The following is a 26,526-nucleotide window of genomic DNA, read 5'->3' on the forward strand; positions in this document are numbered from 1 at the left end:
GAACGCATCATTTGTGTAAACACATCTACGTTTTAGACGAAGCCTCGTACAACACGAGCCAACACAAGCCTCGCACACCCATATACCGTCATTCCCACGACGGCACAGCGCCAGTTAGAAAACTCCCGTACACGGTAGCGCCAGATTTTCCTCTTTATAGTAATAAACTCTGTGCTTGCGAGAGAGGGAGGGAAGCACACGATTGGATCATTGGCACGCAACGATAAATGGCCACTTTCTGAAAGCCTTCTCAGAGTCCGCGGCCAAGATATCCCGCGTGTCAGCTGGCCACGAAGGCCATTGTGGCTTTTATGAGCGAAAGCGATCCACCTCTATGCAGAGTAGCGTGTAGAGGCTACATATATCTATATATACTGGAATAATTCTCTATACTTCAATAAAGAGCTCTCTCTCTCTATCTCTCTATCTCTCTGTGTCTCTCTCTCTGAGAGAAAGTCAGTTCGATATGCGACTGTAATCGTAGTCAATAGGCTTATATATATGCGTCACTTCCGATGGGCGGGAATGGCGGCATTTGCATTGCATTGGCAAACATTTTTCGGAAAACGAAACTATCAAGTTTACAACTCTGTAACTCAGCAACGAAAAAGGATGACACAATTATGTGAATTGCATCTAACAGTACATCTAAAGCGGACAACATTGATGTGTTGTTACACATTAATCTCAAAAAATTTAGTAACATGGAAATGCAGCTTTTGCGGAACCCTCGTACACAGCCTAACAAATTCAAATTATATATATATATATATATATATATATATATATATATATATCACGTGACACCTAGCCGGAACGCACGCAGTCGGCGTCCTCCTCGATGACGTCGACAAACGCAATGCGCGTATATACTTCGCCGCCTTATCTTCATGGAGGCGACGCCTCGATTACGCGCACCTAATCGCGCCACGTCAAAGCGCCGTCGTCGCTCGGCGATGCAAAAGCCTTATCGCCGGGGCTCGCGCGCCTCGTCTAAAATGCGCGTGCTGAGGGCACGGCGAGCCCCCCTGTATGCTTGCTGTCAGTGAAGAAGATAAGATAAAAAAAAAGAAGAGAGATTAGGACATGCGGAGGACCGCAGCCGATTGGAGAAGGGCAGCGCGTTCCCATACTATCGTACTGCCATTCTGACCGTGTACGTTTGATATTCCTACACAAGAATTACTGGAGGAAACGGTGGCGCTACACTGTTAAAAATAAGTTACACCCCTTACGGGTGGGAGTTATTGACAGATCTACACCCTTATTTTTTTTACTTCGGAATGTGTAAATCATTATTTTACAGGATCTGCTTGCGGGAGCTGTAAGTGTCTCGCTTGAACCAGCACGAATTTGCCCTAATGTCGTGGATATATATAGTCGACATTATATCCCCGAACACGTCGCATTGTAAACGTTGACTTCTCTATAGAGTCGTTCCACCACAGGCATCTACCGTATTCTTCTTTTTGTCTAAATCGTCTACGCCTATCTCCACCACTTCTACGAATGTTGATCTACAAAAAAATTATTCAACCGCGAATCCAGAACTTCCGATAACCTACGACCGAAAGACGTCACGGAAGAACTTTGGTACGGCGCGACGGTGCACATGCACGAAACAAACGGACGCGTACATCTAACGCTGAACAAGCGCACGAAAACACACGCGTACACACACGTGCGTGCACACACGTGCAGACACACGAGCACGCACCAGCGGCACACGTCACGTGACGCCTGCTACGCAAACACAGAGAGAGAGAGAGAGAGAGAGAGAGACAGACACGTTTGCGCACGTGCACGCAGACCTGCATGCGTGCACACACGTGCAGACACACGAGCACGCACCAGCGGCACACGTCACGTGACGCCTGCTACGCAAACACAGAGAGAGAGAGAGAGAGAGAGAGAGAGACACGTTTGCGCACGTGCATGCAGACCCGCATGCGTGCACACACGTGCAGACACACGAGCACGCACGAGCGGCACACGTCACGTGACGCCAGCACACCCAAACATACACACACATGTCGACAGATATACGCATACAGACACACGTACACGCACGCAGACACACACGTGCAGACACAGGTGCATGCACAGAGCGGCACGAAGCAAACTTGACGCCGGTGCGTGCAAGCCAGTCCACGGGCGGCAGTGCAAGCTCAGCTGATCCACGCGGTAACGGCCGATCCGCGCGGAAGATAGCATCGGCATAGAGAATGGCATCGGCGCGAGCGGCTCCATCGCGCTTCCTCGCTTTGTTGCAGAAGGGCAAACCGGTTCGCGCCGGTTCGCGCGGTGCGTTCCAGAGGTTTGTTTATCGCTCGCGCCCCTTTCTTTCTTTCTTTTTTTTTCTTCAGCATTGCCTTTTCCGTCATCGCGGTATCGATACGCGCCCCCGCCTACAGCCGCTACAGCGCGGTCACGGATCTGCAGGTGCGTACAAGAGTAGCAACACCCGCCACGGTTGCTCAGTGGCTATGGTGTCGGGCTGCTGAGCACGAGGTCGCGGCATCGAATCCCGGCCACGGCGGCCGCATTTCGACGGGGGGCGAAATGCGAAAACACCCGTGTACTTAGACTCACGTGCACGTTGAAAGAACCCCAGGTGATCGACATTTCTGGAGTCCTCCCCTACGGTGTGCCGCCTCATAATCAGAAGGTGGTTTTGGCACGTAAAACCCGATAATGAATTATTAAGAGTAGCAAAGCCAGCATCCCCTTGGAATTCCAGCTTCAAATCGCGACTGCGCATTACTGAACGAAACGGTTATAGCGCTTAATTAGTAGGCCCGAAGTGGCAGTTCCTCAAGTAGAAGCAACGACGACACATTTGCTAAGTTCATGGAGGAAAAAAAAAAGATTGAGGCCGAAACCTGAGGAGAAGGCACGTTAATGCAGCTACGAGGGGTTATATACACGTGTATACCACAGCAGCAAGGTTCCTTTTCAGCTCCCAGAATGTACGATACGTAACCGGACATGTTCCTATGGGTGGGCAGCGCAACCCGAACGAAGGACGAGAGGAAGTACACAACACGAGCGCAGACTAACAACTGGTTTATTATTTCAAGTTGTTAGTCTGCGCTCGTGTTGTGTACTTCCTCTCGTCCTTCGTCCGGGTTGCGCTGCCCACCCATAGGAACATGTTCAATCCCCAACTCGCCCAGCTCGCCGTCTTAATACGTAACCGGACACAATCCCAAGACACACCACTCGGCTTACACACACAACTTACGGGAGAGCGTTACAGTGCGTTTTTTTCAAACCTTGTTCTCGCGAATTACTCGTTGATTTTAGAACATTTATTCTGTCCTCTAGCGATAGGTGCAGTTTACGGAAATGTGATGTCGTTTTTTTTTAATTATTATTACTATTGCTGAGTTACAAAGGTTTATACTTGATGTCTCAGATCCTTTTTAAGCCTGCAATATTCGATAATTCTTGCAAAAAAAGATAAGAGAGGATGGCCTAATTAAAGCAACTTTCCAGGGTCGGTAAATCTAAACTTTTTTTATTCTTCGCTTAAGTGCAATCATCCTCGTCACAATTGGGGCAGTGGTTGCCCAGAAAAACAATTTCTTCACTCCAGTTATCAGGCAGGAGCTCCTGAGGTAAGGTATCTTCATACATGTTCAATTTCTACAACGCCCGATGAACGATAGATTCGGTCAAGGCCAAAACACGAAGTTCTCGATAATCACGAAAGCCTTTTCACCACGGTCGTTACATTGTCTTCGTGAGAGGTATATGTAGGTCACGTTCCAATGGGGGAGGGGGGAGTTTAGTGCTGTGCTCAGCAAAAGCTATACAATCCCCTGGTCAGCTCACGACGAAGCGGGACGCCCGATGAGGCATTATCCAAGTCCATTAGCAACTCGGCAGAGCAGGACCGACGCAGCAGCTGCAGCATTGACCATGCCACTCTCTCTCTCTCTCTCTTTCTTAGCACGTGTAACTGCAATACGCCATTCCGCCGAGCATGTAGATTACCAGGGTTGCGCCCTGCCGCAGTCAGCTGTAATTGCTAAGGAACAACGGGCAAGAGGGACCACCTAGCCACTCCTCGATAATGAGCCTGTGAACGTTATCGCTCTCCTTATCTCGGTGTACTCGCACCTCTTGGTGTGGCGAGAGTCGCCGTGTTTCTAACAACCCCGTCGCAGCTAGCGCTGGAGGCTTGGTGGAGCCGCAAAAGGAAAGGGGATGGCGAGGAGGAGTGGTTTCTTGGTCGCCACTGCAGCAGCAGTGCCTCCTATTGGCAGAAGCTCTCCGAGGCCGAACTTGTGCAACGTCATTCCAGAATTCGGGGAAAAACACTATTGAAGCGATAGCGTCAAGGGCCCCGTGTCCCAGAAAATCCAGCGTCCCGCATCGACCGTCGTTTTCGGGAATAGTCAATGCGAACTACGCATACCCAATCAGGCAGTCCCTCCGTGTAGCGCGAGTAAGTTACTGAACTAATTAAATTTCTCAAAGTAAAATGCGTCAGAAAAAATTGCAACGTACGACTTACACACAACCTACAGACGTGACAGCGTCGGATTGTAATCTTAACATACCAGAAAACTTGATTCCGTTGCGCGCAAACTCAAACACAAATCCCTATTGACGCGATAGCGTTTTCCAGCTGCCGTTTGAGGTCTGTCTTAGCAGGAGCGGCGCGATCCCCTCGGTTACTTGCCCACCACAAAAAAAAAAAAAAAAAAAAGCTCGCCTTCGTGTATAGCGTTCGCCGCCAACGTTTCCCGGTAAACATTACGGTAAACATTACGGTAAACATACGCTCTAGTTGGCGGGAAACTTGAGAAGCAGTCAGGGATCTTTGAATGTCATCGCATTGCACTCTTATAGGCGGAGCTTAAGCGTCCTCCAAGCTGTTGTTGTTGTTTCCTCTAAATTATCCCCCAGTGTTTCAAGATGCCTTCAGCAAGCAGTGCGCAGCACGTATTACAGGAATGCGCCATTTTTTGAACGACGCCGACGACGAAGGCCGGCGCTGGCGACAACACCGACGGAGGATTTCGTCGTCGTCGTCGTCGTTGTTGTTGTTTAACTTCAATGCATGTTCTGGTATTGGCACGCCGCAAATATAGGGGGGGAGGAGACTCCGAATCAATTTTGATAACTTGACTTAAATCTAAGTCTTCTTTCTTTTTTCTTTCTTTTTTTTTTTTTTGCTTTAACATTACCTCACGCCACGTTCAAGGCTCTGGAGCCGTGAGTATAAACGTATGAATAAATTTACACACGAGCGTATTTGCATTTCGGGCCCGTCGAAACGCGGCGGCAGTCGAACCGGCTACCTCGAACCCAGCAGCGCAACGCCATAGCCACTAAGCTATACCGCGGCGGGTACCGGCGGATGATCGAGCAGGTACCCACTGGGATTGAGTGAATGCCCCCCTCCACGCCCAAAAAAAGAAGAAAGAAACCATGGTGCGACGGCCGCCCCCTCTAAGTTGCATCCGGGATACTGATTCTAGTATGGGTATCGTTCTGGTATTTCAAGCGGACAGCAGGGTAGGGCCAACGTCATCAAGGCAACGACAGATAAGCAAAATTTTTCTGAACCACCCTCGCATACCAACTTATGAGGTACCTCCCATCCTGACACCCCGCTTCCCATTCCCTCATGGCAGAGGAGCGACAGTTCAGAGTGGAAATGCCGTTTAAGAAGTATGATAAAGAAGTTTTTCAAAGGATTTGTGCACTATAGTGAATGTTTGCCAGAAGATAGACGTGGTGTCGCCGAATTAACGAACGAGAGAACGGCCAATGCATTGATCGAGTGGTTACCAGAGTGATTAAGGCATGTGAATAGCCAACGGGCGCTCGTCAAGCTCCTTGGTAAAGTATAGCGTCTAGCGGCTGCTCCATTCTATTTTTTTTTTTTGTTACAAAAGGAAAAATAAAGTATTTGAGTGACTTCATTGAATTGGTGTGCGAAGGGTTGAGTGAGCCAGTGAGTGAGTGAGTGAGTGAGTGAGTGAGTGAGTGAGTGAGTGAGTGAGTGAGTGAGTGAGTGAGTGAGTGAGTGAGTGAGTGAGTGAGTGAGTGAGTGAGTGAGTGAGTGAGTGAGTGAGCGAGTGAGTGAGCGAGCGAGCGAGCGAGCTTCTAACTAGAGGGATCGAATGATTGAGCAAGAAAGCGAGAAAGCTGGCGAGAGTATGGTAGAGGCTTACTTGTAATAGGTTAATGGTTGACAGAGGTTATGGTAAACAGCTTACAACATTGACTCGGTTCGACGACGAGTGATTGGTTGACGTCAGAGTGATCGACGCTGTTAGGCTGTTGTTTACAAGGCCGACTGAACGTGTTAGGGGGCTGACCAAGCTATTGTTCGCAACCTACTCAATGTCGCAACGCAGCTGGCAGGGTACGAAGAAGCTGTAAGTGCTGACAAAAATAGTTAACACCTCTTCTGATGGTAATCAACGACAGGTGACGCCTGGTATCTAGTGCCCGTGTGACAAGGGCCACATGTGTCATTCTACGTGAACTACGTGTCCGTATCGCCTCACTGGCTCTCAGTAAGTTCTTTTCTTCTTTCTCTCGCATTCAGGTGTCGCCCCGAGCCTGAAAAATGTAGTGGTTGGAACGAGAATTCGAACCGATTACCATGGGTGCAGGCACCCGATGCTCCGTACCACATGTTTCAGTGTCGAATGTCTCGGCAGATAAAATGACGTGGTACTCGAGACAAGTTACAATTCTTACTGACCATGTTACACAGCAGCGGAAAAAAACTCATAATTGGCGCGACAGTCACCAATACGGCTATGATTAAATTATAACTTAAATTAATGACTTTATGGGCATGCTGCAATCGCAGAATTGAAATCAGCCAGTTGTGCAACTGCAGTGGGCGAATTTCGCGTAGCCATGACCAACTGTAGCGTGTGCAGAAAGACCAGTTCTCCGTTCTCTTTGGCAGCGCGGATGCATGACTGGATGGATGCTATGAGCGTCCACTTTGAAACGGGGCGGTGGGTTGCGCCAACTAGCTGTTTTTTCTTCGTATTTTGCGTAATGCCTTACCCATCTTTCGATGCGAAAGCATCAAATGGCCCACTGAGCGAAAAAAAAATGCCGCGGCGACGTCTGAAGCAGTGAAACGGCACCAAAATTCCCATTGGCTGAAAGGACACGTCACGAAGCCGCCTCGACGGAGTTCCCATTGGCTGCGACGCCATGCCACGAGCGCACCTCTACGGAAAATAGAGGGGGAAAGGGGCCCACCTGCTGGCACGATAGCGCGCCAGGTGTTGCGTGAGGGGAGAGGGCATCGCCGCGACGCCACGTCACCGTCGCTCTCGGAAGCCGGCGCGCGGTCCGTATCTCTCTCTCTCACTCTCTACGGACCTCACCTCTCACCTCTACGGAAAATAGAGGGGGAAAGGGGCCCACCTGCTGGGACGATAGCGCGCCAGGTGTTGCGTGAGGGGAGAGGGCATCGCCGCGACGCCACGTCACCGTCGCTCTCGGAAGCCGGCGCGCGGTCCGTATCTCTCTCTCTCTCACTCTCTCCCCTCCACTGCGGTTAGCCGCTGCGCGTGCCTGGTTCGGCCTTGGTGACCGCTGCTGCTTCCACGGTCTCTATCCGCGAAGGACGTCGGCGCGTTCGACGTTAGCACCACAGGTTGCCGCTGCTTGGTGGCTCGGGAAGCACGTACACCGCTATGGCACACTACTCGCAGCGCAAAACGCCAGGGACCGCTCTGCGGCGTTCAATTGTACATTAATGCTTCCGCATTCACAGTTCATAAGAAGTGCTTACGGTGTCCTCGGATTTTTTTTTAACGGAATACGAATTCCCAGCATCAAACTTTCTGAATCATGGGAAACTTCATTTTTGTATGCCTCCGTTGTTGGGGATTTCCGAACTTTTCTGCCACAAAATCCCCAATCGCCTTGTACTAATTGTGTTCTCATTGCACGGTTAATAGAACGGCGACGCCGCGGTTGGGGCCGGAGTATAATCCTTATAATTGCTATCGCAGCAATAACGAGAGAGAGAGAGAGAGAGAGAGAGAGAGAGCTATTGGCCTCGAGCTCCACCACTGGAAAATCTGGCGCCACCGTCGGCGTGACGTGCTAGGAGGGATCACGTGGACATAGCGGCCGCATCGGCTGCTTCGGCAGCGCCGAAGCGAGCTGAAAACGAGTTTGAATTCCCTCGTACCCTGCGGTCCTCATTTAGTGGCGAAATTTTCCCGCTTCGAGTGTCTCCTTTACAACGCTTGCAAGCACTACAATAGGTAGTGGCTGCCTTTGAAGGCGCGCAACATGGTAGGCTACTGCTCGGTGCCGCAGGGCCGGACGCACGTAGCGGAGGCCGGTGTCAGCCTTATTCACACGTAGCCGCAGGACAAGAAGCAGCGTGAAGCTTGGCTCGCGAAACATAAAACCGGCAAACAGTCATCGGCTACAACTCGAGTATGCAGCAAGCACAGACGCGAGGAAGATTTCTGCTACGGCGCCCGGTCTGCGATGTTCTGAAAACGCGCACTGAGACGCTCGCCCGAGTCTGCTGCACGACTAATGTTATGACGGTTTGGTCTATCAACTTGTCGATGCTATAGATACTGGCAAGTTCAGTGGAGAGGAAAGGCAGCGGTAAGAAGCACATTTTAAAAAAGCATGGCATATGGTCATGTTTCTGTTATGAATTAATGCACTGGATTACAAAAAAGGAGCAGCGAGAAATTGTACGCTGAGAACACCTATAAACATACAGTGCGACGCAACTCGAAAAATAATATTGAAAAGTCAAAGAATTTAGAAGAAAAAAAAGATTGAATCGTCACGACGCCACATCATAGTCCCTGTAGGCGTCGAAGTCTCTACAATGAAGTTAATTTTGAACAGCTCTGATAGCTCCCACGCAACAATGGTTGCTTGTATACTGTCAAATGCTCATATTCTGCGGCCTAAAGCTCATGGCACGGTGCGAGAACGCGCGCGCGGAGAAAGCGAAACAGTGCGCGGACAAGCATGCAGACGCGCAGTCGGTCGCTGCGAATCTGCGCGATTGCTGCATTGAGGCTTCTTTCTATTACGCTCCATTTAGTTATACAAACACTATAAGAACATATTTCACATAGTTTGCTCTCAGCGTTTACCTACCTTTCAGGCAAGACGCCGGTTCGGGAGACTCCATCGCGGCGACCGCGCGCAGTGGCGTTCACTGTACGTATTCGGTAAAGAGATAGCGTCTGTAAACGATTGTGTGCTTTCAGTTTGCCCAAGATTATTATTTAGACAGTAAACAACTTCTCTCGTTTCGAAAGTACTTACAGAAATGTCCGGGAGAGCTCGCGCGTGGTGTTTTCAGTGAGCGCTGACAGCAAAGCCCATGAGGAGCGCGCCGCGTGATCCCTCATACTACGCCAGCGAGGCGCTTCCGATAGATGGCGACTCCGTAACTCCTCTCCGCCAATAGGCCATCGACACTTCTTCCAAAGAACTCGGGAGAAAAACACATTTATCGCAGCTGGAAAATGCAACGCGTGAGAACTTCACACAGTGTAAATAATGCAAGCGTGCGACAACACGTCGTTTATCTATAGCGCGCGCTTTCCGCGGCAATTACTATTTTTCTTCTCCCGCCTAATTAACACCCACGTGTATTACAGGTGTGGGAAATTCGATGGCTGAATCAAACCCGCCTCTTTCGTGCCGCTCGCGTCGCTTCACGCAATTCCGCCATCCTCCTCCCAGTCGCGCGAAAGTGAGCGAGAATTCGCGAAACCTCCGCTACGTATACGCGCGCCTGCAGAGCCTGCAGAGCGTTTCTAATGCGCGAATAGATTGGCTCCTTGCCAACCGCACGATAATGTGCGATGAAAGCTTCCAAGCACCAAAGTACTAAGCGAAATAAACCCCACGAAGAGAAGTCCGAGAAGAAAATTCCAGAAAGAAAAACACACACAAAAAAAAAACGCCCGACGTGTTTACACTATCGTTCGAGGTGCGAAACGCTATAGCTCAGTGGCGGAAAAAAAAGCCGCGCGCGCCCGCTTCTCAAGCATGCCTCGCTCGATCACTGGAGGAATTCGCTGAACGTGCCAATTACACAGGTGCCGCCTTTCACCAGAAAAATAAAATAATATGCGCTGTATAGGTTTGCGCACGCAAAGAAACCTAAACGTATACGGAGGGGCGGCAGAAGCAATCGCATACTGCAAACCGATTTTGAACCGTGAAGGGTGCTTTCTGTCTACGCTCTTAAAGAAAAAAAAAAAGCTTGCATCCTTTGAGGCTTATGCTGTCCCACAACAACGTAATCGCCTCTCTCGAAAATCAATAAGGCTGATTCGAGGGCTAGTTGGTATACGGTTTACTCGTAGTGGCAACGCCTCTGTCACGTCCCTGTCTTTTTGAATTGCGCCAAAGGCTTTGCTCTTGAAAAAGTTTCCCTTCTTGAAAACTCTGTGCGCTTTGCACCCTTTGGAGCGATTGGCGCCCTTAAGGGTGCAAATCGGTCTACTGTGTATGGTGCTCTGCTGCAGGGAATTATGCAACGCGTAGACTCGATATACTGTAGAATTAAGGGTGGATAACTGGACTGGCATGCAGACACAGTCGAACGGCTTTAAACCGAAGTCTTTGGGACCTCCGAAATCATCGTCATCATCAGCCTGGTTACACCCACTGCAGGGCAAAGGCCTCTCCCCTACTTCTCCAACTAGCCCGGTCATGTACAAATTTTGGCCATGTTGTCCCTGCAAACTTCTTAATCTCATCCGCCCACCTAACTTTCTGCCGGCCCCTGCTACGCTTCCCTTCCCTTGGAATCCTCCGAAATCGTGCACTCTTAAAACAGTTGCATCCTTTGGGGTGATTATTCGACCCACAACGATAACCGTCGCCTGCCTTGCTTGCGTTTCCTTTCTTGAAAACTCGACGCTCGCTACTTTCCTGTCCAGAATGCTCTTCACGCCGATATCGCGCATGCCGTTCGCGACTCGCAGCGTTAAAGAAAGGAGATGCGGGAAAGATAGATGACGATTGCTATTGTGAGACAAGATACAACCCAAAGGGTGCAAACTTTTTTTTAAAGATAGTTCGTTACACAGGTCACTTCGTTGTAAAAGGTTGCGCACTGCACAGCTCACAATAGAACCGGGACAGAGTTATTAATTCGTTAATGCAGGTCATATCGTTGTAGAGGCGTTCGATTGTATTCATGATATGGAAGAGCAAAAACAGAGACCGAGAGAGCACAACCACTGGTCCTGTCTCGGTGGTCCCTGTCTGTTGTTTGTGCTTCGATACCATGACTATCGACGTACTGTTTTTTGCAGTAGCGGCGGATATCAGGAAGTTTTAGCACGCCGCTAGGGCTTCGTTTATCTGCCAGCTTTACAGACGCTCATTTATGCAGGCACAGAAGCGTGCAGTCTGGTACGTTCTACAGTATACGACTTTGCAGTGCGTTACACTCGTTACTGTTTTTGAGGATGTGGTAGATACTAGGTAGTTTTAGCATGCCGCTACGGCTTCGCAGTCACTTGCTAGTTTTCCATGTGATAACTCAAACAAAGAAAAAATCGTATGGTGGATTATATTGTATACGCGGCTTAATTTGCAGTGTGTACGTACTCGATACCGTACATTTTTTCGGTTGCACACGTTAGAGAATTTTAGCTTGTCATTACCGTTTCGCGGTAACCTGCCAGCTTCGCATGTGCTAACTCGCACAGACAAGACACAAGCAATCGTCTGCTGCACTACTGCGTGCGGCTTTCAATGCGTACAGACTCCATACATTTAGCATATCGCCACCGCTTCGCGTCATCGACCAGCTTTGCAGGTGCTAAATGAGTCATGGCACTCGCGCACCTAACGCACTTGAGCGGCAGTGGCATGCTAGAGCGTTCAAACATGCAGCTACCGACATTTTCGCTGCGGTACATATACGGTACCTGAAACGCCACCATCTCAAACTGCGTCTTCGGTTTGCTTCAGTCCGCCTTCCGGCTACACAGGCTCGCGTCGAATTGCTGAAATTTATTAACGACCACAAAACGCGATGGAACAACGTGTGTTACTTTATTAGGATAGCTTTATTAGGAGAGCTTTAGGATAGCGATTCTTCCCTATCCTTTATGTATCTGTCATCTGTCAGATTTGCGCGATAAGCAGGCTGGCGAATGGCGGAAACGGCGGCACAGCGGTAAACTTACCCCGGTATGTCAAAACTCCCTAATAAAACATACAATTAAATTAACAGAGCGGCAGCCTATCACGTACACACATAAAAATCGTACGGGGTGTGGTAGCCCAGCAAGCGCGTAATAGAACTGGTACACAATGCCATTTGCAAGTCGCGAAATAGTGTTGGCATCAACCTGTGCGTATAGTGCCAAACTAAAAAGACACTTGCGTAAGCTGTGAGCACAGAGGTGCGAAGTTCGCAGATCTTCCACAGTTGCAATTTGCAACGTTACACGAGCAAGTGGTGTTGCTGCGAGAATGTAAGTGCGCATGCACAGATAGGGATCGATAGGGATCCCTATAGGGATCCCCCGATCGATAGGGATCGCTGCGACGGATACGCGTAGATAATTGCGTCACCTATGCCATATAAAAGCCGGCAATTACTTTGGTAATAGGTTCAGCTTAACGACTAAGTGTGCCAGATTAACTGTTCACTAAGACCCTCTAATAAAAGAGGACAGTTACCTATCGAGAAAGGGGTCAGACAAGGAGACAATCTCTTAAATGCTATTCACTGCATGCTTAGAAGTATTCGAGCTGTTAGACTTGGGAAGCCTTAGGAGGGAGGACAACGGCGAATATCTCAGTAGCCTTCGGTTCGCAGATGACGTCGTCCTGTTCAGCAACACTGGGGACGAGTTACAGCAAATGATTGAGGACCTTAACCGTGAGTGTGCGGTCGAAGATTAATATGCAGAAGACAACGATACTTTCCAATAGCCTGGCAAGGAAACAAGAATTTAGTATCGCCCGTCAGCTTCTTCAGTCTGTACAGGAGTACGTGCGTCTTGGTCAATAACTCACAGACAAGGGACCCTGATCACGAGAAAGAAATTTACAGAAGAATAAAAATGGGCTGGAGTGCATATGACAGGCATTACCAAATCTTGATTGGGTGCTTACCACTGTCGTTGAAGATAAAAGTGCACAATCATTGCATTCTACCGGTGCTAACATACGCGGGAGCAACTTGGGGGTTAACAAAGAAGATCTAGAACAAGTTAAGGACCGCGCAATGAGCTCTGGAACGAAAAATGTTAGGTGTAACGTTAAGAGACAGGAAGAGAGCAGTATGGCTCAGAGAACAAACGGGGATAGCCGATATTCTACTTCACATTAAGAGAAAAAAAATGGAACTGGGCAGGCCATGTAATGCGTAGGATAGATAACAGGTAGACCATTAGAGTTACAGAATGGGTGCCAAGAGAAAGGAAGTGCAGTCGAGGACGGCAGAAAACGAGGTGGCGCTATGAAATGAGGAAATTTGCAGGCGCAAGTTGGAATCAACTGGCGCAAGTTGGAATCAGCTGGCGCAAGACGCGGTAATTGGTGATCGCAGGGAGAAGCCTTCCACCCTGCAGTGCACATAAACATAGGATGATTAAGATAATGATCCTCTAAAGCCAGTGCCCTTATCTTCAGCGGTGGTTCTTAGAAACACGACATACTGTTCGCAGACCATGGTTGGAAGTTATAGCCACGACAAACGCACGCGATAACTGACCCTGCGTGCGTTTGTCGTCTGTCCACACGGACTGGACACGCGTATATACGCTACCAAATTTACGCCTCGCTACGACTCCCTAATTGTTTGCTTAAAGGGACACTAAAGCGAAACAATAAATCAGTTTAGACTAATGAAGCATTGTTTGAGAACCCTGCAGGCAGTCATTTCAAAAAAAATACTTCGATTATTAGATGACAAAATGAAGGTCCAAGTACCAGTATTTGAATTTCGCGCCTAAATCCAAGCGCCGGTACGTCAGCGTGACGTCAGGGATTCCAAAGTATGTTTTCGCATTTGGGCCGCGTTGGCTGAATAAAGGTTCCCGAAACTTGCCGTGTTTAATATTTTGTTCCTTTAGAACACAACGTAGTGAATCAGTGCCGCTACATATAATTAGTAGGCCCTTGAAGATTCCATCAAAATCCAAGACGTCACAGCCCCCAGGGGAGAGAGCGGGGGGGGGGGGGAACATAAGTAGGCGTCGCCACTAGTATTTCGTTCTTGCGCCTTTTATGGCTTACCAAACGTCTTATTTTGGCAACAGTGGTGTTTTTTGGTGTTGTAGAACGGTAATTTACTGATGCAGAAGAAATAATTTTTCCCTTTAGTGTCCCTTTAAACTAAGGTTCACGAAAACACAACTGGTGAGCGCGTACAACATAGCTCGCCGTTTGTTATCGCTCCCCAATGTATGCAGAGCATATTTTCCTACTAAAATGACTAAAAGGTACCCTGGCGCTGCGATCGTTTAGTCACCATGGATACGTTAGTGAATGGGCGCGTCTCGTACACCTGCCATCGCCATTATTCCTTCGACAATGCCTTCTTTCTCGCTACGCACATACATATATACGTCGCACGCGCTGCATCCTCCTGATTCGACGTTTGCATTTCGACCTAGCTTAATTGTGGACCGTCTATAGCGCATAAACACACACCAAACAAAAAAAATTGCACGGAATTAAAGTTGCGACATTTGTAACGGCTAAACGAACATTGCACCAGGCTCCACGCTGCAGATGTTGTAAGCACCGTCGCTAATTAGTTGCACAGGATTTATTACACACCATTTGACTGTAAACCTTAGCTGCACGTTGATTCCAACATGTGCAGCGGATCTGCATAATTTTGTTGTTTGTCTTCCCTCGACTCGACGAATTTATTTTTTTTCATATGCAAAGCAATGCACGCGCTCGGGAAATATTTCCTAAAATCGAGACATAAATACTTGTCCACGCGCATCGTTTATTGCAAAGTATATAACCGGGATTCACTGCATTTCCGTGGCACTCGCGAATACGTATATAGACATATCGATCGCCAACCTGGAAACGACCCGGTCCGTACGCTTGGCCGGGGCGACGACGCTTACAACGAAGTTGCCGCAATAGCGAAGACTTTCCTGGCATCCGGTGTTTCGTTACAAGGGCGTATACGACTCGTACACAGATCCGGGGGAAAAAAAAAAGCGATTTATAGCTAAAAATCTTAATGAGGTGCTTTGAGGCCTCCAGTGACAATCACAAGTGGCGTTTGGAATATACTTATAAGATAAAAGCACAGCTTAATTATCACGAGGTGTCCGCGCGGCACAACAACAAGAGCAACAAAAAAAGTAAAGCAATTAGGAGTCCAAAATAGAAACCAGAAAAGCTTACGAAAAAGGGGGGAAAGAAGTCTGTTGACCAATGTCCGTGCGTTATCGCCAAACATGGGTACCCTCATCGGGACCTCCTCCCCCTCATCTGGCCTCACCCTCACGTGGTGATGTGAGGGGTGAGGTGAGGGAGGGTGCGACGACGACGTGAGATTAAATAAGGAAACGACGATTCGTGCTGTCGAAGTAGAGAAAAAGTAACTCAGATCGTATGCGTAGTGTGGATTTAAGAGAGAGAGAGAGAGAGCAAGGACAGGAAAGGCAGGGAGGTCAACCAGACGAGCACCCGGCTTGCTACCCTACACTGGGGGTGGAGGAAAGGGGAACAGAAAGAGGAAAATAGGCAGAGAGTAAGCACTGAGTGCGTCTGGGAGGGACACTATACACGGGGGCACTATAAACGGTCTCTTAAGCGTGCATTAGTACAATACTTGAAGTGTGGGTTTAAAGTCTAGCGTGTCGAAGTGCGCTGGCAGGAAGTCTCCTTGGCGCACACGTACGTCGAAGCCCACTTTCAACTGGCTAAAGTCATAAACGGATGTTGATGTCAGCTGTAGCAAAACCTATTGAAAGCTGTAGTCGCTGAAAGCGGCAGCGAGAGCGAGGGGCGATAGCAACTTCTTGGAGTCACTCCGATTTTTTTTTTCACTGATCACCACCGGTGAGCGCGTTTCTTTATTCGAAGTATCCTGGAATTCACCTCTTCTTCCTCTAATTAATTGGACCAAAAATTTGAGTTTGAGGATTTTCGGGCTGATGGCGTTTGTTGACGTAATGAACTAAAAGAAACATCAAGATGAAGGGGAATAATAATAATAATATTTGGGGTTTTACGTGCCAAAACCACTTTATGATTATGAGGCACGCCGTAGTGGAGGACTCCGGAAATTTTGACCACCTGGGGTTCTTTAACGTGCACCTAAATCTAAGCACACGGGTGTTTTCGCATTTCGCCCCCATCGAAATGCGGCCGCCGTGGCCGGGATTCGATCCCGCGACCTCGTGCTCAGCAGCCCAACACCATAGCCACTGAGCAACCACGGCGGGTCAAGATGAAGGGGAAAGAAAGCATGTCGGTAATACAGCTATAGAGCTTGTCTACAGTACAACTAAAAAAAAAACTTGTTTGCTTTAATCTTGAGCTCGCGTGTGGCAATCGACTGGTCGAGTGACTCTTTTTACAGTAAGCATTCAGCTTACAGTAACCTTCCGCCCAGCTTCCACAACGTCGAGCTGTATATTGCAGCGATTCTCAATGATAAGAACAGCAGAATAGTTGAACAGATTAACACGACGTACTTGCTTAGTATACATTCAGGAATTCCGACAAATTCTCTGTTTTCAAATCCAAGTAACCAGCCTGAAACATTCGGCACGAAAAAAACACCGCTAGCGATTTGTTAGAAACGCGACAGCATTCTAGCACATACAATTCACGTTCCATCTAGTTCACCATCCATAGGCATACAATGTAAGAAATAATGGTTAGCTTCATGCTGTAAACAAACATACTTATTGCTGCAAACGAGAAGAAAGGGGGTTAATCGAGGGGCCCCATTTTTATTAGATGGGGAAACGGCGGCGCTGTAGCTCAATTGGTAGAGCATCGCACGCGAAATGCGAAGGTTGTGGGTTCGGTTCCCACCTGCGGCAAGTTGTATTTTCGTCCACTTTAATTTGCATTAGTTTATCGTTTCCTTATTTCATTTATTGAGCACAAGTAATTTCCCCTATGTTGTCCTTGGTGTCAATGTTTGTTGGCTTCTTATGTTATTGCAGCAAAGGCATTCGCTTAGGCATTTCAGTGTATTAATTTAGGCTTATTTAACCACCAGTAAATTGTCGTAATTACTACTGCAGTTTGATTTCTTGTTCGTTTTTGTTTTTTTTAACTTTGCCAACAGACGATATGCGCAGCCGCTGTGGCGTAAGTGGAAGATGAGGCCAAACTCGTGCTTGACAGAAGCAGCGGTGCATAGTTTCCGAGTCACCCCCCGCTGGCACGCGCTCGGAAAAATTCGCCTTTGCTCGACGCGCACGTTCGCACCTTGAGTGGCGTTTCGCATTTCTGCAAATTTCTACAAACTTAACACCGCAGTCGGACGAAGTTTACCGCCACGAAAGCAAGAACGCAACATCGTCATGCTGTTACGCGGTGCTGGTGCATGAACGCGACAACCAGGCAGAGAGAAAGATCGCGGGGTTTGCGATGAACCGCTTCACATGCGATCGATTGGCTGGGCTGTTCGGTACCCCTGTATACATGTATATTCGGTAAACGCATTCTTTCTTTTCCACCGTGAGGGTGAAGTGAGGCCGGATAATTCTTCCTTTTTTTTTTTTTTTAAGGACGATGGTGAGGGAGGGGGGTCAAATTTCTTCAACGGCAGGGTGAGGACGGTACTTATGTCGTGAGGGTGAGGGAGAAAAAAAAAGAAATGAAGTAAGTCATTTGCCCACCTCTCGTACATTACAGTCTGCCAGCGAGGTATACCCCGATTTGACGATGAAATTGCAGTCATTAGGTTGCTAGACTAAAAACATATTTCTTCACGTCAAAAGACAAACAAGGACGCCGACCCTAGAAAAAAAGTGTTCAAATAAATAAATATTAGACGTTTCGGCTTCCGTAAAGCGCAACGTCTAATGCTTATCAACACATCCATGGCCGGCGTCTTTCTCTTTTCTTTTGTCATGAATGTACAACACCACCGGACGAGGTGTCGTCAAACCATCGATTTTAATTCATTACGTCATAATGTGTCTGGTTGTTTCTTCACGCAAAGTATATATATATATATATATATATATATACATACATATATAAAGAGAGAGAGAGAGAGAGAGAGGCGAAGTAGAACATTGAATCGGATGCATCAGATGCTCGACAGTTAAGAGGCCTGCCGCGAAACATCGTCCGTGAAAACCTGATTACGCTTGCGAGTCAGCACCCAACTCATCTCAGCTGTTCAGGAAAACGCATCCACGGGCTTATCGCCGGCGCTCTATAGTGGTTCCTTATCTCTACTGCAAGCTCTGCATTGCAACGACTGCACAGGTCGTTAGAGCGTGACGAAACGCAGGCCTATTTCTTCGCAAGCGTAACGACTTCTTCGCGCGTACGCGTTTCGCACAACTACACCAACAGACCTGCGCGACAGTTTTCTCCCTGTCTCGTGCTCGTACCGTTCTTAGCTGCCTACCCGAAGGCAAACGACGCCTTTTAGCAGCAATTCGCACTGCGGCAGCGCAATTGACGATGTCGTCTGCATCTCGCACGTACGGAAACGCACGAACTTCTGTTTCCGGCACTTGTTTTCCGCGTTTCTCTCCAGGAGGTCACCGATGCGACAAGAATAACGGCGTCGAGATAGACACTCGTGGCGCTCGCGTAATTTGGTCGAAATATATAGCAACACGTTCGCGCGTTCCGCATCAGGAAAGTCGATGTCGTCTGGTAGCTGCTGCACGCCATTGTGTGTCGTCTGCAGTGCTCTGCACCATGCGCGGGAATGCCCCGAACGGCCCGTCGTCTGCTTTAAAAAAAAAAAAAAAAAAACGAAGAAGTGAAGTCGTCTGCGACGCTCGGGCAAAAATACAAAAAAAAAGATCGTCTGCCACTTAGCGCAGACGACGCCAGACTGTGTTCGCGCCATCTTCCTTCAAGGGTCTCGTCCGGCAGCCTAATCTTTTGAGAATGGGGTGCCGCTCCACTACGCGTCATAATGATAGGAGATAGACGCAACGGGGAGACGGGTGTTCGTACGGTGCCAGAGCGCAAAAATGGGAGAAGCGGTGCCATCAAAAAGTGATGCAGCAGAACAGAAGGATGGCCGCCATTTATTTCGTAGAACACTTGGACAGAAGAGAAGCTGCGTAAGCTACTGTTCCATGGATAGAATCCATAAAGAAAAAAAAAACACTTTCGCTTTGTTTCTGCGGGAGGTACGAGCGTTACGGCTTGCCATACACAGCATGCCTTCCCTATAGCTGAGGGTTGTGGGAAAGTCCTCGGCACAGGACGACACAGAAAACTCACTCGCGATGGGCGCAGCGAACGGTACTTCACGGCTTCGACGGTAATGTCGCTCTCCTCTCTTTCCGTTCGAATGTCCGGAGAGAAAAATAAGAAAGAAAGAAAATGTCGCCAGCCCCGTCCTAGATACACGACGCGAGAACCTCTCGTGCACGCTCGTAGTAGTATGTACCCGACCAGCCGCAGCCATCAACACGCACTGGCCCGAGATATCTAGTTAGCGCGACCATTACATTGTGCGCGCTCGCGTCCAAGGACAGATCACTCAGAGCGATATACACTCCTCATGCAGTGGGACGCCGAAGAAGGTATGGCGCGCGCGCTCTCAAGTCAACGTCAGCGAGATAACGGCGTGGCATCAATCCACGTCTGTCGATACTGTGCCATGCACACACGCATGCGCTCACAACATAATCGCATGAGAAGTGACGCAAGGGAGGAATTTGTAGTTGAGAAGTCGTTGGAAATGGGTGGTTCGGCGCGCATCTGCACCAACGTGCTTGCGCAAAGCACGCAACGAAGGAACCAGCAACAAGTGTCTGGGAAAGGAGTCAGCTGCAGAACGTGCACACTAAGCTGGAAATTGTTCTAGAAAGCTCGGTGGCAGACACTTTTGGAGCATCGACTATCGTTTCGTCGGCTCGTGAAAAGCAGACGAAACAAGAACAGACGATCGAGGTGTACTGCGTGAATTCTTGACGTTCTCCGGGCGAGCAGACGAAAAGACGCACACCGCGGCGTGACAATGCATAACTAGTTGTAACGTCAGATTTCACGAAACTGGTAGCGAATGACAAGCAGGAAGCACCGTAAGCGTACGTGAGTGAATCTTTGCTCATGAACCATCCAGTCGTCGGCTTCGACCCTGAAGCACACACATATACAGGCGTCGTCCAGGCGCACGCACGCTTCCAGCTTTCAAAACCAGACAACGCCAACCTTGATGTAACCGAAACTTGCGAGAAATAAGAGAAACTATCACTCACCCCTACACAGCTGCGGCGGCGATCTCGCACTTGCTTTCGCTTGGGAGAAGGCTTCTCTCCGTATTTCTGTTTTTTTGGTCGCGCTTCGTCGAAACGGCACCAGCGCGAGCGCGCTCCGAGGTCGAGCTTCCTTCGAACGAATCCGACGGGACGGTTTCACCCGCGCCGAAGCGAACAGCTGCGCCTAGGCCACGCCGCGACGGGACGGTACGTCCGCGCTCGCTTTACGAACGGGCGCCAGTGGAAGACAAGGCACACACTCACGGTTGCGACGACGCCACGAGGCAAAAGGTTCGTCCCAAGGGCCCATCAACGAGCCAGCGCAGCACTCCAACACCAAACAGAAGACAACAAAACTTGTTCGCTAGAGCAACCCCCACTTCTTCCGGCCGATGGCGCACGAGAAAAACTTTTGCCCCCTCCACTACACCACCACACCAGGCAGCAGCTTCCCTCGGGGCCGAAACTTGCAACGAGGCAGCAACACTGGGAAGCCCGAAGCCGCTCCCCGATTGGCCGAGAGTGGCGCTGACGTCATCGTCCCGCAATCGGCCGTCGTCTGCGAGCGAGGCGCAACAAGTGTGATAGCAGACGACAAAAACGCGGTTCGGCCGTCCCGCTCCCAGTGCGAGTGAGGAAAGGGCTAGAAAGATTGATTTCTCGAGAAAGAGGCGCCGCGTCATTCTATTAAGTGTAGTCTTTTGGACAGCAGCTGATGTTCTCAGCTAAAAGAGAATTGACTCTACAACCAAAATTTTCTTGCAAGTACAGATTGTAACTGTTGCTGACACCTGTGAAGCGTGTTTTCAAAACCTCCGACAAGTATTTTAAATGGGCGGAATTTACTAAGTTTGCTGTATTCTGCATATGTAAGACATTCAAGAGTTCCTGACGGCACGTAGGGTTAGCTTATATAATTCTCAACTCAACTGTCACCACTTCACGAATGATTTCAAGGCTTCTTTTCGGTTCAGTGTGTGCTCGCGACTCCCGCACTTTCTTCTTTTCGCCATTAGGGCGATCTGCGTGCATATAACGCGTAGACAGCAAAGACCATAACGCGTTACGAAACTGCCATCGAAAGCACTTCTCGTCGCAAAGCGCAATGCAAATCGATGCTTCGACTTAGCCTTGGCCCCTACGTTGGTAGGCTTCCTGAAGCGCGCTAATGGGTGGTGCGAGATATTTCTACGCGAAGCTCGACTTTGACAGTTCTAGCCTCACCTTAAATATAGCGGCCACCATTAAAGCGTTATATAGTTACGGATCACAAAAATAAGCACGCATCAACGAAGACATGCAGACAATAAATAGAAGTGCCAATCATTTTAATCATCTCTCAAAACAAACAAGTTATCTAAGAAAACAACAAAAGTTCAACAGACAATAAACAGATCCGGGCAGAGCTGTAAAAGTGCAGCAAGTAGACAACTGTGGATATGAATTGCACCAAGTGTGCACAAATTGTTCTTTGGGTCCCCATGACAACAGAAATTCGTCTGCAACTTATTACAGGCGCTTTCAATCAAGTTCGCTACCAAGTCTGTGTTTCAGTGCCAGTAGATGCGAATAGATTAAAACTACACTTTCGTTCAATGCGGTTAAACTGATAATTTATTTAGTACTCTTTATTAGTTCTTTACACTTACGTACTCAGGCGTCATCTTTACGCTACGCCAGCGAGAAGATGCCGCTCCGTCGCCGGGTCAAGTTGCAGACGGAATCGAAACCACAGCCATTCACACCGTACCCGCCGTTGCGCGCGAGAAAATGTTACCATGTTGAACGCGACGCTCCACAAGCTGTCCTCCCAACAGAGAAACAAAAACGTACAACGAAAGCAGTCCTGGTGTCACATTCCGTGCTTTGACCCCTGCCCCAACACCACCAACATCGGCGAAAGAAAAAAAAAACGAAAATGTTCCTATGAAACCACGCAGTCGCTCCTGCTAGCCACTGCAGACAACTGGTGACGTCTGGTGGTGGCGTCGCGAACTTCATGAGCGGAAACTAGAGGCACCTGGCGATCTCCTCGTTAATCTCGCGATTGCACCAGTCCCGTCGGATGTCGTCCAAGTGGTTATCGAAGTCGGCAAGCGCGCGGTACGCCTTGGCCCGAAGTAGAGACGCCGTCACGCCCAGCGTCTTTTCGGCCAGCGCGAACGGTTTCTCACGCCAGCGACCGTCCTGACTGCCGTACAACACGACGGGCGCCTTGTCGCAGTCCAGCGACACCAACTGGTTGTCGATCATGACCAGGCAGGCGTCCGCGAAGTTCTCGGCCACCTTGTCCGCGACGCGCAGCGCGATTTGGTCGGGTGCCGAGTCCCTGAGGTGCTCGTTGGCCTGGTAGTAGCCGGCGATCACCAGGCCCGCGTTCTTGCAGTGCTGGTCGATTTGTACGAGCGCCACTTCAAGCATCGGCGTCAGTCCTAGGCACTGGTGGAACAGGGGCACGCTGTCTACGATGTGCAGTTGCGACGATGGCTGGTCGCCCGCGCGACGGCGTTCGTCGGCAAGCAGCACGCCGTTGACGGAGCTCTGCGGGTACTTGAGGCAATGCATGATCATCTTGCTGAAGGCGCGGACGCCAAATTGCACGTCCGCGCTGCCGCCGGCCATGTTTCACTCGCGTCGGTGGCCCCGAGGAAAACGGAAGTGACTTCGATTGGGCCAAAAGCAGGAAGTCGATCGCCGGCGTTTGCGGACTAGTTTATCAGACGGCCGCAACAAAATAAATAGGCGCTGATCGTCGTTTGCGATCGTCCTGCTGCCTTGCATATGAATATTAAAAGTCTCAAAAGCGAGAAAACTTATGTGAGATATGTCTCTACACAAATCATTACTTGCCATATACGCATCTGGCCCTTTGTTGAATAGAACGTAAAAAAAAAAAGAAGTCATCTAGGCAAAAATTACGTGCGAAGATAGCAGACGACACTACAGGTTTATAGCAAGACGCGTTCTTGAAAGACTGCACACAGCAGCACAAATATCGTTTCTTTTGTTATTTGAAATGGAGAACACGCCAAGTTCAAAACGTTGTATGGGTGATTGTTTGGCGTGATTCGTAATAAATCGTAAAGCTATCGGACGACCGGCCCTGTGGCGCACTGCATTGTACCTACCGTAGTTTCTCCAGGCAGACAATGTGCTGCAGTTTCTCGACAAATTGTACACAAGCTGAGCAAAATGGAATTTAGCTTCTTCACAGCAATTTTTCACCGAGTAAAAGGGTGTCCCGTTTCATACCTATAAACGTCCGTAAGTACTTTGCGACTTACGTTGTACGCAAACAATAATTACCGACATCTGTCTTAATTGCGTGAGCTTCCTTCCCTTAACACTTTCCTTGCCTGTCAAGAACAGGGTACACAGCGTTAAAAAACATAGCTTTCAGTTCGCTACCCTGCACTGGGGAAGTGGTAATTAAGAGGAGAGAGAAAGACGAACAGGAAAAACATAGATGGCGATTATTGCTTGGGGACAAGCGCCAAAAGGTGAAAACTTTTCTTAGGGTGTATATTAAGCAAGCCTGCTGGCACTATATCAAACGAAAGCGGCTTCAGCAATAAATATTTCATACACAAACATGAATAATGCAGACAAAAGGATGTAGATGAAATGCGTCGAACCGGCATGTCCATATTTGTTGTTCTCGCGACTTCAACATGTTGACATTGAGGAAATTGCTCCACACAATCAAGAGTTAACATAAGGCCGGTTAGACGAAGTGAGTTGCATCGTTACCGTTTCACCTACCGCTGCCCCACCCCTTCCCCAACTACGCATGCGCAGCCGTCAGCAGGCGGCATCGGTAATGTTTTTGTGCTAAAGCATCCTGCTGCCCTCTTTTACTAGTGAATCTGCAACTACTACTTCGCACAGTCGGCCATGACGATGAACCCTTTGTTACACGTGCAGGTCTATACTGCACGTGTAATAAATGCTACTGGCCGAGTCCACAGCTAGTAGCCATCTTTTGTAAGCCCTACTCTATGCCTAGACTTCTACAAGCTAGGTGGTAGCTCAGCTAATGCCCTCTCCACTTATGGCTAGTAGCCACTTTGGCAAGCACGGCTGGAGCTGCGGTGCAGATATTCAATGTGCAGACTTGTTTCAGCTTCGCAGGTGCTATAGTTAGCTCTACTTACCATGTTTACGATCCTGGAAGGTTGAATTCTTATTTTACGCATCACTACAAAAGCACAAGAAAAGCAACGACCACAGTAAAATTATCACTTTGAATGTGGTCAGTGTCTTTCTTGTGACAAGCTAATTTCTAACAAGATGAGCTGTTGTCGAGCCCTTGATTTCGTGCCACTGAATTATTGCACAAATACCAAATTGATAATAATTTAAACAAGTAATAAATACAGTGCAACAGAAAACTTTTAATACAAAGCACCAGTACCGAAATAGTTATCCCAACATTCACAAAGAAATGTATTTGCGCTTTATGTATTGTACTCCCACTCCTTGTAAACTGCTCCTCGTAAACTGCAAGACAATACTTTTAACCTAAGCTCGTGCAAGTATGAGCATTTTCAGTGATCAAATGGCATCAGCACTAACGAACTTCAATGTTGTAAGGGTTGGGGTCGGGCATTAAATTGATGGTAGCTGGCCCAGGCCGTCGTCCAACTCAGCCACGCTGAGGACATTGTTGAAGGGAGAGACTTGTTCTCATCGAGAACGAGGAATATAGGATTTATTTACAGTATCTACATCAGAACGTTACAGTTCACCAGTCTAGCATGACTGAAAGAGAATGCACACTGAACAGCCGACGACGGCTGCTTAAGTATACTCTGTCCTCCCAGGACCCCTAGGTGTCGGAAAGCGGCCGTTCAACCATCGACCGATGGGAGCGTCAAAAGTCATCGTAGCCGACCCGCCTTTGAGGGGGAGGGTTTACGCACTTCCGCACATGTTTCACTGACCACACCGAAGTGAGATGGTTCTTGCAGACAAGGGTACTGCCCCGAGCAGGCGCCTCTTGATCCCAGTGTTGACTCCGCAGACAGTGGTCGCCGCGTCTGTCCATTGACTGACGACTTCTCAGACCCATGAGACGGCGCCGCAAAACACCTTCTTCCAGGAGTACCCCTGCTCCAAACAAACCGTGACAGTGACGGCGAATCCACTAACAATACTTGGTCCACCGACTGCGTCCAGACATACCGGCACCGCTCGCTTGGGGACGCGGCGTATTGTCGTCCTTACAAAGCGAGTAGCCGCAGCAGACATGCCGGCGCCAACGGGTTGTTGACGAGGCGCATTCTTTATTTCCCAAAGCGAGTCATCGCAGCGGGCCGGGCAGAGTTCGACGGTCGCTTCCCCGAAGTTCGCCAGCCCCTGCAGGCCGATCGTATCAATGCGTACCAAAGTTGGCAATGAAACATCATTGGAGGTTTTGATACAACGTATGACATCTGTCGCTACACATGTGCAGCAGAAAAAGCGACTTTTCATTCTTCCCCTTTATTTTTAAGAATTGAAGATAGAGCTTAAAAGAGTGTAGCAGTTCAGCCTAAGCACACACTGAGTGCATATGCCGCATTGCAGTCCACCCATTTTGTTTAGCCATTTTCAACATTCGGCCACCATGCCCGTAAATAGCTCTACCTTTTCATTTTCCAGAGTCAGAAAGGACCATTGTTTTGTGATAGAAGTGTATCAGTATTAGCACACCATACCATGCATGACGGCTATAGCAGCGCACTTAATAAGCATGTCTGTCTAAAATAGTTCAACGATTTTAGACAAACAGATTAGCACGATTCTGTTTCCCTTGTTCCACAGGCCATGAGCAGGTTCCACTGCATGTGCTCCTATCTGCCAGTAGACTTGCACAGGTATGAAAATGCATGGATCCATATGCAAAAACTGCATATACCATTTCCAAGATTAGCACTCTAAACAGTTACATGCAGTACTAATGGCAGCAGAACTGAGTGCAAGTGTGTGGAGAGTGAATTATTAGAAAGATAAAACAGGATTTTGAAAGGCTGTTTGCTATCTCCACACAGACACAACCTTGCACAATGGCCCATAGATGTTTAAGGAAGCAGTAAAAAATGAAGTTTATGTGATTTAGTATGGATGC

The 26,526-nt window shown here is 48.7% G+C and overlaps 2 protein-coding genes across 4 annotated transcripts in view; both read right to left on the reverse strand.

The window, feature by feature from the left end:
* LOC142589954 (ATP-sensitive inward rectifier potassium channel 12-like) overlaps nt 1–20,859 on the reverse strand; it is a 164,622-nt gene extending 143,763 nt beyond the window's left edge. For 2 of the 3 annotated variants that reach the window (XM_075701691.1, XM_075701689.1), the window contains exon 1: nt 20,418–20,859. The gene's annotated coding sequence lies outside the window, so the exon portion shown is untranslated. The remainder of the gene's footprint in view (nt 1–20,417) is intronic. The other variant, XM_075701690.1, reaches the window with a different exon arrangement.
* Nucleotides 20,860–21,728: 869 nt separating this feature from the next.
* On the reverse strand, nt 21,729–23,132 carry EMC8-9 (ER membrane protein complex subunit 8/9). Its single transcript, XM_075701692.1, has one exon. The coding sequence runs from the start codon at nt 23,037–23,039 to the stop codon at nt 22,428–22,430; it is 612 nt and encodes a 203-aa protein (XP_075557807.1). The 5' UTR covers nt 23,040–23,132; the 3' UTR covers nt 21,729–22,427.
* Nucleotides 23,133–26,526: the final 3,394 nt, after the last annotated feature.

Source organism: Dermacentor variabilis, chromosome 8, assembly GCF_050947875.1.
Source record: "Dermacentor variabilis isolate Ectoservices chromosome 8, ASM5094787v1, whole genome shotgun sequence".
Classification (NCBI taxonomy): Eukaryota; Metazoa; Arthropoda; class Arachnida; order Ixodida; family Ixodidae; genus Dermacentor; species Dermacentor variabilis.